The 11,213-nt window shown below is 36.6% G+C and overlaps 1 protein-coding gene across 5 annotated transcripts in view; it reads right to left on the bottom strand.

Annotated features, from left to right (window-relative positions):
• Strn3 (striatin 3) overlaps positions 1–11,213 on the bottom strand; it is a 129,938-nt gene that overhangs the window by 31,526 nt on the left and 87,199 nt on the right. For 3 of the 5 annotated variants that reach the window (XM_023721812.1, XM_004637102.2, XM_023721814.1), the window contains exons 7-8: positions 9,600–9,741; positions 4,237–4,347 (exon numbers count right to left, since the gene is read on the bottom strand). In XM_023721812.1, coding sequence (XP_023577580.1) covers positions 4,237–4,347; positions 9,600–9,741 — 253 coding nt within the window. The remainder of the gene's footprint in view (positions 1–4,236; positions 4,348–9,599; positions 9,742–11,213) is intronic. The other 2 variants (XM_023721813.1, XM_004637104.2) reach the window with 1 other exon arrangement.

The following is an 11,213-nucleotide window of genomic DNA, read 5'->3' as shown; positions in this document are numbered from 1 at the left end:
TGATCAATCTAGCAAAAGAAATTTCAAGGCAGCCAAATATTGGGGCAGTGGCCTGGTTGTTACTGGGGGCTTTTAGCCAGATTTATTTTGAGAATCAAGAGCAAAGAGCCCAAAAGGATGATTTAAAATGTTGTGAGTTTGGCCAGAAAGGAAGCACCAGGAAGGCTGTGGACTGTGAAGATAAAGCTGAGAGGATCTCCACTGCTGAGAAGGAACAAGAGAATAGAAAAGATGTCCTGAGAGCATCACAGGAGGTGGCAGGTTCTTGCCCTTTGCAGCCTCAGAATAACAAGGGTGAAGAACTTTGCTTTGAGAAGAAAGCTGCGGAGCCCCATGTTCCAGAATGGAGGCAGCAGCCACACCGGGTTCCAGAATGGCGGCGGCGGCCACCACAACAGGTTCCAGAATGGTGCCAACATGGAGAATTTGTTTCTGGGAATCAGGGTCAGAGTGCTCAGTCATACAGGCACTCAACCCCTACGGCCAAGAGAGAGAAAAGTCTGGCTACTGCTCCAGCTGACAGCAGCCCTTGGCATCATCCACGTGGCTTTGGTGGTCGTAGGCCCATGCAGAATGCAGGAGTTCTGAGGTTCAGAAGGCTTCTGCCCAGATTTCAGAAGAAGGCCTGGGAGGCCAGGCAGTGTGCCCCTGAGAGGGCAGTGTGTGAAGCTGTGAGTGAGAAGCCTACTCAGTGGAAACCTCAGAAGTTTGAAAAAGCCAGGAATGTGGATGGTCTAAGAAAAGCTGCAAAAAGGGAACAAAGCAGGCCAAAGAGAGAAGCCATAAGAGCTACTAGCAGAAGTGCCATAGGGGTGGAGCCATGTAAGGCCTTTGGAGTTCACAACTCATCGCAGATTGCTTCAGATGGTCCACATGGAACTGCAGGACTTAATGTCTGCCCTGCTGGCTTCTGGACTTGTGTTGGTCCCAATGCTTGGTATCCTGCTGTGTGTACCTTTTGGAATGGTAATGTTTATCTTGTGCCTTTGAATGTTGGATGTGTTTAGCTTTTCTTTTGTACAGGGGCTCACAGCTAAGAGTTTGCCTTGGATCTTGGAGGAGACTTGGGACTTGGACTTTTCAGTAATACTGAAACTGTTGGGACTTTGGCAACTCTTAGAGATGGACTAAAATGTCTTTTGCACAAAGGGATGTGCATGAGACTTTGGGGGTCCAGGGGTGGAATGTTATGGTTTGTGTCTAGTTGTCCCCCCAAAGCCTCATGCAGTCATGGGGTGAGGACTTCTAGAGTTTGTGTTAACTCATGATCCACTGGGATTATGTGTGATCCAAGGCTGGAATTATGGGTTTTAGTACTGCTGGGATTACCCATAGGTGGTTAAGTACTGGGAAGTACCCATAGGTGTGAGTACTTCCCCTACCCTGGGGCAGGTAATTTGCATTACAATGTAAGGTGGGAAGAGAAGCTAGCTGCTTGAGCTGCTGCTACCCCTCCCTTGTGCTCTTGCTCTTTGCCACCACCATGAAAGGTTGCCCTCTGCTATGTGCTGCTCTGCGTTGGACCCAGCTGAGTATGGACTGAAACCTCCAGTAACTGTGAGCTAAATAAACCTTTCCTTCCCTTAAAAAAAAAAAAAAAACCTCCTTATACTGAACTCATACATTAGGTTTTCCAATACTGAATACGTTAGCTTTATTAAACTTAAGAAGTTGAAAACATATAGAGGAATAGCTGTTAACATAAAGTGATATTTTCTATGTATTGTTAAATAGGTAAATTATAAATTTATTACAGTCCTATTTAAAAACACAAATAAGACAGACATGGTAGCCTATGTTTTTAATCCCAGTACTTTGGAGGCTGAAGCAGGAGGATCGCTTTGAATTTGAGGCACGCCTGGGCTATGTAGTGAGTTCAAGACAAGCATGAACTACTTAGCAAGACCCTGCCTCCAAAATAGAAAATTTTTCAAAAAATTTAAAAAGGAGAAAAAGGAACCACAAAAGTAAATGTAAATTTGTTATGAGGATTAAAAAATGTAGGGACTGGGAAGACAGCTCAGCAGCTTAAGTGCCTGGCGAGTGCAAGGTCCTGAGTTCGATTCCCAGTACCAAAAAAACAAAACAAATTTAATTGTGGGCCAGGGAGCAGCATAAAGCATCTGCCTGGCAAGAGAAGGTCCTGAGCTTGAACCTTAGTACCCGCCCCCCATCAAAAAAAGGAAATTCATATGTTTTTCACATTTCCCCAAAGGGAACTATATAAAGAACAGTTTTCAAAAAATAATTCAGGCCTGAGGAGATAGCTTGGTGGCCTAACTGCCTCTGGCAAGCACAAGGACCCAAAGTCTGATCCCCAGTACTGCATGCTGTATCAGCCCCAAAATCCCAAGCTGCCATTCTGGCCCCAAAAACCAGGCATGGTGCATGCCTATAATCCCAGCACTGGTGAGGCTAAGACAGGAAGGATCACTTTGAGTCTGAGCTGTATAGCATGATCCTGTATCAAATAAATATTTTTTTAAATTATTTCAAAAATAATTTAAAACCCATATCTAAAAAGTATGATTGGGGTTCGATCTCTGGCACCACATGCTGTGCCAGCCCCGCCCCTGGGCACACTGAGCCGTGACTGAGTCCAGGCATGGTGACACACACTTGTAACCCCAACGCTACACAGGTTGAAAATAGTACGATCACTACAAGTCCGAGCTGTGCAGTGAGAGTATGTACAAAACACACGGGGGGGGGAGAAGACACCAAAAAGGATCGTTGGCTGACTTGTATTTTATTTCTGAACCTCAAAAACCTACATATCTAATCATAGACTATCAGTAAAAAATTAATAGGATAGTTCTAATTTAGAAGCAGTACTGGGCCAAGGAGGTAGCTCAGTAGAATAAGCGCTTGCCTGGCAAGCACAGGGTCCTGAGTTCAATCTCTGGTACACCCCCCCCCCAAAGCAGTATTATCTAACATTTTCTAAAGAAACTTCCTGCAGATTCATAAAATTGCAAGCAGATTGTCATATATAACATGAAAATTAAGTTATCTAGTATTTTAAAACTATTTTCTTAAAACGCTAATGTTATTTTACTAAACAGTCATGCAATAATACTTTCATACTTAACATGCATATATTATAAGTCATGTTAAAACTGAATACAGATCCAGCCTAGCACTAAATGCTTTTAAATAAAATCGGCAATTCACTGTACAGTCTGAAACTTTGTAGAACTCTTTTATCCTTTTACCCACATGCAGTAACCTAAACTAGCATAAAGTTATCAAAGAAATTTGGTTAATAACATCTTGGTAAATCCTCTAAACTCTACTTCTTAGTCTTCAAATAAAATCACCCCAAAAATGCTTTACTGAAGGACAGTCATTCTTTTTCTTTACACTTGCCACTTGGAAAACTAAAGTATTTGCCACCACAGAATGAGATTTCAAGGAATGTTTCTGGTTTTTGCCCTTGACATACACTATCTTCTCCTTGAAAAAATACGTAAAGTAAGCAGAAATCAGCCAATTCAAATCAAAGTGTCCCCAAAATAAGTTTCAGTGCTGTTCATTTAATATCATGTGGATGTTTGCAAGTTTGAATCACAAAATGAATTATTTATTTGAAGGAAATGGCTACAGCTGCACATATTTTTACAGTAAATTCATCAAAATATAACAGTGAAAAATATGGTCTGGCTCCAAAAGACATCCAGCTCTTGACCAAATAAATCGTACCATTATCATCTCCTATGGATTCCCCCTCTAGAGTAATCAAAATACTACTCAATACAAATTTCGTAGCTGTTAATTGAGTTGGATTATGATCAGAAAGCATAACCTATCATAAAAGCTTTCCTGTTCATCATGTTTAAGGCTTCCCAAACTAAGAAATGTAATCTCGGTATGAGCTGGGTACAGCTGCAAATGTCTCATATATCAAAAAATAAAGAAATCTATACTATGCTCCCATTTGAACAAATTCCTATTACTTCAATTCCAAGGCCAATATTCCTTACAATTTGGTGAAATTTTAAAACTTAAAAAAAAACCCTCAAAATCTTCCCTTAAGCCTTATCCACATATTTAAAATGATCTTCTACTTGATAATACATTCTAAATACCCAAATAAATTTCAATTATACAACAGACAAAGTTTAAAGTTAGTTGCCCCCTTTATGAAACAAAAAGTAAAATTAAATGAAAAAACAGAATTGACTTTTTTCTCAATATTGATACACAAAAATTATAATAGTCAGAATCTGCACTTACTCTTCACCCCTTTCTTCCCCTTTCGTTCCTTCTTGTACTGTTCCTTCAGTTTACTTATTAGTCCCTGGTCTACATCCCAAACCTCAGCAGTTGAGGAGAAGTCATCTTTATCTACATGCAGCATATTATTGAAAGAAAAAAAATCAGCAGTTGGCAATGCAAGCTATTGGCAGTAAACTGTTACAGTTTCACATAATCACAATAAAAAGGGTTTAATAGCATATAATCAAAAGTACTTTAAAGGTGCAGTCTCAGTTTTGGTGATCACGACTCCAACTAAATATGATCATAGTTTCTCAACATTTAATACCAATGACAGTTAAATGGTGCTTCATATTTTATGCATCACTATTTGAAAATTACTCTTTCAATGAACCGACATTAGAAATCTAATGTCATAAAATAGATCACTGCATCTTTATAAAATGTTAATAAAAATTATTCAGCCAGCATCATAAAAGCAAATGAATAAATTACATGCGAACTACTCATAAAAGTGCAAGCTAGAAAAGTCAGTGCCATTTTATTGATGAAAATATTCATGCACCGTTTGTCACACTGATTCTGCATGCACAGAACTGTACTGAAGAGGCATTCTAGTCCAATATAATACACATCATTTCAAAATACAAGATCTCATTTAATTCATACAAAGCATTCAGAGTCCCATCTGCCCCACCCACCCAAATAGTTCATATCTCATTACCTTCTTCCATTGGTCTACAACTAAGATTTGCAAAAAACAAAAAGGAAACTCAAAACCCACTGAAGAATTTTTTTATAGTTGATCTTTCAGGGTAAGATAAGGAGTGACAAACATGGAGACGTAAAAACGTTGATTGTTGTGTATCTGCTATAGATGATACCTCAGCTATTTTAGTGAATAGTAACTGATTTAAGTAAATACTTGGGTCTAAATATACTTTATTCATAGAAAAATAGAAAATAGGATTAAAAGAGGCAGTATAAAAATGTCTTTCATAATTATTTTAAGTAGTGCAGGTTTTGCTGTAGTTTTAAAGTTGCTTTGTTACAGGGATTTAACAATGTTGCAAAGTTAACAACTAGGATTTTTTATAGCCTTAGATTAACTTTTATCATCATCATCATCATCATTATTACTATAGTCTTTGTGAACAGGGTCTCTCAATGCAGTTCAGGCTAGCTTTGAGCTTACTGTGCAGCCCAGGGTGGTCTGACCTCACAACCATCCTCCTGCCTCAGCCTCCAAAGCACTGGAATTATAGGCATACAACACCACACCCAACCCTCTTAGCTTAAATTTAATTCAATAAAATTATACTAAAAGACCTACATTAAGCCATTCAATTAGGCTAAACAGTGAGATTTTAGTGGAAACATACTTGTTAAACTTCCTAATAGCTCAGTATATTCTGGCTTATTAATTCTTACCAGCCCGTGAGGCCTCTCTGGCTTAGTCTTTGAAGTGCACATAAAAAAGTCTCTTTTCCCCCTCATAGGCTGCTAAATATAGTGATCATAATAAATTCTCATATTTGAACAGTACACAAAAATGCAAGTATTTACCATACTGTGAGTGTTTCTTACTGCAACTGTGTAGGAGTTGTAGTTCCCCCTGTAACTATAGCTATAATTAAAGCCAACACCATTGATTAATTTGCTAACCTGAATTACTCACAGTTAAGATTACTCATGACTAAATTTACATATAGAATCTGTCAAATTTGTCTGGAAGACACAATAGTGTCTGTAAGAAAGCTGTTAATACTGACTTATAAAGAAAATTAGCTTTTCATGTACACTAATCATGGTTTCCTAAAAACTATGTTACATCAGGAATCTTGGTCAATTTATTGACTATGCCAAGCAAAATGTGGTGGAAGAAATTTTCATTCTTAGTGAAGCTAACAATTCTTACTGTCAACTAAAGACAAACTGACACATTGTGAGGAAATACTTTTTCTATCTCAGAGACCAAAAAACTACTTAACTAGTTAGTATAAACCTTTCATAGATAAGGACAGAAAAATTTAATTAAGATAGCCAGTTTTTTAAAAGACCTTTGTAGGAGAAGTAAAAACAAAAGCTTTGAATAGTTCTAAGGCAGCAAAAGGGAGTGGAGTGAAAAAGCAAATACGATGAAAACAAGGAGAAGCTTGAGAAAAAAAAAAAAAAACTACTATTTGCAAGATAACCTCCATTCCGCAAAACAAAGAAACAGTGCAGAGAACAGGTTAGAGAATACATATGTGCACAAACATCCTGAAACTTGCCTGGGAGTAACAGCTGATCTGACATTGCTTATAAGAAAAGGACAAGAGCAAAAGGGAGGAGCCAGCATAATCTTCTAAATATTAATCCTGTTTTTAAAAAATCTAGGGGGGAATACCAAGAAATGAGGATAAATTGATTATGGGAGCATTTTTTGTCAAAAACATGACAGAAAACAAAAACATGCACAAAAGAGTTGACTATTAACAACTCAAAATCACAAGAACATGAAATTTTCTTAGGATAACTCTGAATACCAAAGCAGAACATCTGCTAACCTGTAACATAAATATGTAACTAACTTCACTTCATGCAAATATTCAATACTTTATCCACTGCACTTAATTATACACATTCAGGTACTGATTATATTTTTTTACTCCTATGAGTTTCCAGAGATCACTGTTTTAAAGGACAGGAGAAAAATAAACATCGTTAAAAACTCCTAGTCTCCATGAGAAATAAAAACAAAATTAGAGATGTCAACTCATTCTTTTTATTATGAGAAAACTTAATAACATTAAACTCAGATCACTTAATGCAGATAACAAAGAAAAAGTAGATAAAAAACTTCCTAAAAGAGCAGCGGTTTCCTAAAATTGTTCAAAATTTAAACTATATAGATTGCTTATTATAAAATAATAATAACAACAGACTATCTCCCACACTGAGGAGTGCATCATTAAAACAAGGCTTTCTTTAAAATGTGTATCCTTAGGGCCAGCCAGATAGCTCAGCAGAGTAAAGCGCCTGCTTAGGCAGATGCAGTGACCGGAATCTTGGTTCCATCCCCAGTGTGCAGAGCCAGCCCCACCCCCAGGGCGTGCAGAGACAGTGAAAGAGACTGGGCATGGTGGCACGCGCCCATAATCCCAGCACTTAGGAGGCTGAAAACAGGAAAATCACTACGAGTCGGATGGATCTATGCAGGGAGACCCTGTAGACCCTGTACTAAATACATTTAATAATAAATAAATATGTATCCTTCATCCAGTGATTTGAATCTAAAAATTACCTCTTCATTTATATTGAATTTCAAACAATATAAAAAGGAATGTTTGTACAGCTACCTCTTTGTTTCATAAAAACTGAGTATAAGGAGTATTTCTTGAAACAAGCATGGTGGTGGCACACCTGTAATCCCAACAATGGGGAAGCTGAAGCAGGGAGCTCGAGGCCAGTCCTGGTCACAAAGTGAACTCCCAGCCTAAACTGCATAACTAGACCCTATCTCAAAAAAATAAATAAACAAATTTAAAAAAATAAACAAACACTTGAGTAAGAAATGATGAACTTTCAGAAACACTGCTAGAGTCTGACAATTTTCTTCTTACAGAAACTACTTAAATCATTTCACAATCAACAGTCCTTTTCTTTATCATGAAGAAGATGCCTTAAAGATTTAGTTTTGTCTGGAAGTAAGAAGCTGGGTTGGTTACTTCTATTTAGATAAGGAGGATCAGCCACCCAAACACTGATAGTAAAGGTGAATTATAAAGTATTGATAGTTATCATTAACTAAGTCTTCTCTTAAAACTCTGAAGGGCTAAGTCTTTGGTGAGAAGGACCAATTAGTTGTATGTAACTGGATATTTTATTTTTAAACAAGTAACGCAAATTTGACATAAATGAAATTTTTATTTATCCTTTTAACTAAAATTTAGATTTTACTAACTTTAGGTTTAAAAAACAGGAATGGATGTGTGCCACAATTTAGCCAAACAGATGCTCACTATAAATCTTTTACTAATAAATTATATTCATATACTTAAAGAAATATTAACCATGGTTCTCTCTTCATTACAAGTGATTTTTTAGTTCCTTCTCACATTTACCAGTGGGTTCTACATCTTCTAAAATATACTTGTATTATAAAACAATATTTAAGTAATTTATGTATTTCATAAAATTTATACCATTGAGGAAAAAGTACACCATACTTTTGAAATTACTGGAAAAATACTTCCAACACCGAATGGATCACACACAGAAACAAACATTTAAAAAACTCTTTAGATCTTTTACTGTTTCTGTTAAGCAAGAATAAACTTCTAAAATATAGTCATTTTCAAAGCCAGGCATAAAGGTATGGTTATACCTGTAATCCCACACTCATGCAACTAAGGCAAGCCAGCAAGACCTTGCCTCAAAAACTCCACTAAGTAAATTAAATAAAGCCAATTTCAAATAATATATACAAAAATGTACAAAGCATGGAAAGTAACTATGGAGCTAATATTCTGAATTAAAATGCTGGTGACAAAAAAAATCTTTTTAAATTATTACTTCACATTCACATCAAGATAGTCAATAAATATGAAGTTTGCCTCTCATGCTATTAGTAATAGTTTCAATATATGGGGTTTTTTAATCCAAATGTTTTCTCTATCACCAAAGTAATTAAAAATAATTCTGCTGATCCTCTTGTTAGTACTTAAGAAAAACTGAACATATTTAACAGAATATACTGGACACCAGCTATTACCTTTAAATATTTTATTTTTTTCTCTAACGGAGTTTACTTAACCTACCCTGGTAAAACTGCTGTCTCTCTCTTGGTTATGGTTAGATTATTACCATTGCGAATCACGTCCAAAACTTAGGTCCTAACACTTGCACACTGAGTATTATATACAATAAAATTTAGTATGTTCACTAAATCCTGCTCAATATAGAGCTATGATTCTGCTCAAAAAGAAAAAACTCAGGAAAAGGAATTTTATTCATACCTAAAAATAAGCCAGGTAACACTAGATGGACATACAGAGAGTTAAGTCCTCTTGCAACCTATATTACCAAATTAAATAATGGAATGTTTAAGAATGAGTAACATTTATTTTTAAACTCTGCTAAGGAGATAGAAATAATTTCTAAGTTAACTAAATATTTCAATTTTAAATCAAGATAAATTTAAAAAATCAGAAGCCATATATGAAATAATTCAGTCATCAAATCTAAATGGTATAAAATACCCTGAAATTATCTCATACCATTTCTCCTTGCTCTCAAGTTTACTTCCACCATACAGATACATACATTACATATACAGCATTTAATAATTTGACTTTAAAAAGATTTCTTCCCACCCCCATATTTCTTTATCATCTTACCCCATTCTGTGCCATCCCCTGAACTTCGTGCTTCACCAGCTCCTTCACCATCTTCAGCAGTCACTAAAAAATCAAATTCCTTCAGGGCTTCCTCAGTATCTGGATCATCAGTTAGGTCAGCAGCTAAACCTTCATTACCTATCTGTAAAAAGAACAAGAATTATTTTAATCCTAAATTTCAGATTTCCATGTAATTCACAAATTTCAAACTGTAATGGTACCTCAGTTCATGAACTTAGTTCTTTCACAACTGTTAGCCACAGAATTTTTGTCATGATTCTAGTTGCACAGTTTGAATGAACTTTGGCAAGAATTAAGTTTGTAAACCCTCGTATCACTGTATACCCTAACTAGGTCAACAGAGATATGCCAAAAATGTATTTGCAATGTGTGATCAAAGTAGTATGTTACTAAAAATTATTACAGTTAAACTCATCAAAAGCTTTTTTTTTTTTTAAATGTATTTGATACAGGGCCTCACTACGCAGTTCAGACTCCTGTGTTCAGCCTTCTCAGTGCTACGATTACAGGCGTGTGCCACCACCCCCAGTCTTGGGGGCTGGCTCAGCATGCAAAAGGGTAGGGGCCAGAGTAGCATGTGGTGCAGGATTGAAACCCGTTCCCTGCGCTTGCCTAACCAGACACTTATTCCACCAAGCTATTTCACCAGTCCTCAAGAATTAACTCCTTTAGCAACAGTAAATTCCCTCTTAACCATTCATTTACTTACATTGATAGGTTATCTTCAATTGACTTTTCTCAATGAGAACTGTGTACTTGGTCCATCATTCACAGGGATATAGCACATTTAACTAATGTTAAGTTTGTGAGTGTGATACAACAGTGTTTTATCTCCAAGAACAAAAATCGTAGGAAAAGAATATAATGTCTATGTAACCAAATACATTACACTTAAGGGATGTGGGAGAGAAGAAAAAAAAAAGGGGGATGTGGGAGAAATGCTGAAAATTGTTTCTGTACATTAGAAGCCTGAAGAATGCTGTTTCTTCCAAGCTCTGTAAAGTTTCAAAGGACCATAACTAAATTGACTCACTCTTTAAAACAAATTAAAAAAAAAAAAAAAAAAAAAAAAACCCTCTACCTACTGAACACTAACTCACAAATTGGTAGGGTACGCCTCTTTCCTCCCATGGAACATCAATCACCTCTGAAACAGGTAAATCTATTTATCCGTTATAAGCAAAAGTATATTGTGCTTAATCTTTACCAAAGGACATCAGTGCTGATACCTATCTACCATGCACCCAGGGTCAGAGTATCCTCATTGTAACTTCAATAAATTTATCACCTGTCTATTTTGTATAAGAGACAGACTTTAGCAATGTTCCTTGTGGCAAGAGTAGAAAGGGTTTAAGTTTCGAAACAACTTGAAAAATCCTCTGAGAGTAGACCCTTCCTTGTTCATTTAGCAGAAAATGCAGCAAATGATTCCTACTGTATGTGCATAATGTAGTAAGATCTGACAATATAAAATTTTCAGGGCTGGCGAGATGGCTCAGTGGTCTAAAGCACCTACTTGCAACAAGCTTGGCAAAGCACAGGGACCGCGGTTCAATACCCCAGCACCACATGCCAGCCAGCCCCGCCCCCTGG

This window comes from Octodon degus, unplaced genomic scaffold, assembly GCF_000260255.1.
Source record: "Octodon degus isolate 3935 unplaced genomic scaffold, OctDeg1.0 scaffold00086, whole genome shotgun sequence".
NCBI classification, from domain to species: domain Eukaryota; kingdom Metazoa; phylum Chordata; class Mammalia; order Rodentia; family Octodontidae; genus Octodon; species Octodon degus.
Note: the sequence above shows the minus strand (reverse complement) of the source record. Positions and strands in the feature narration are given on the sequence as shown.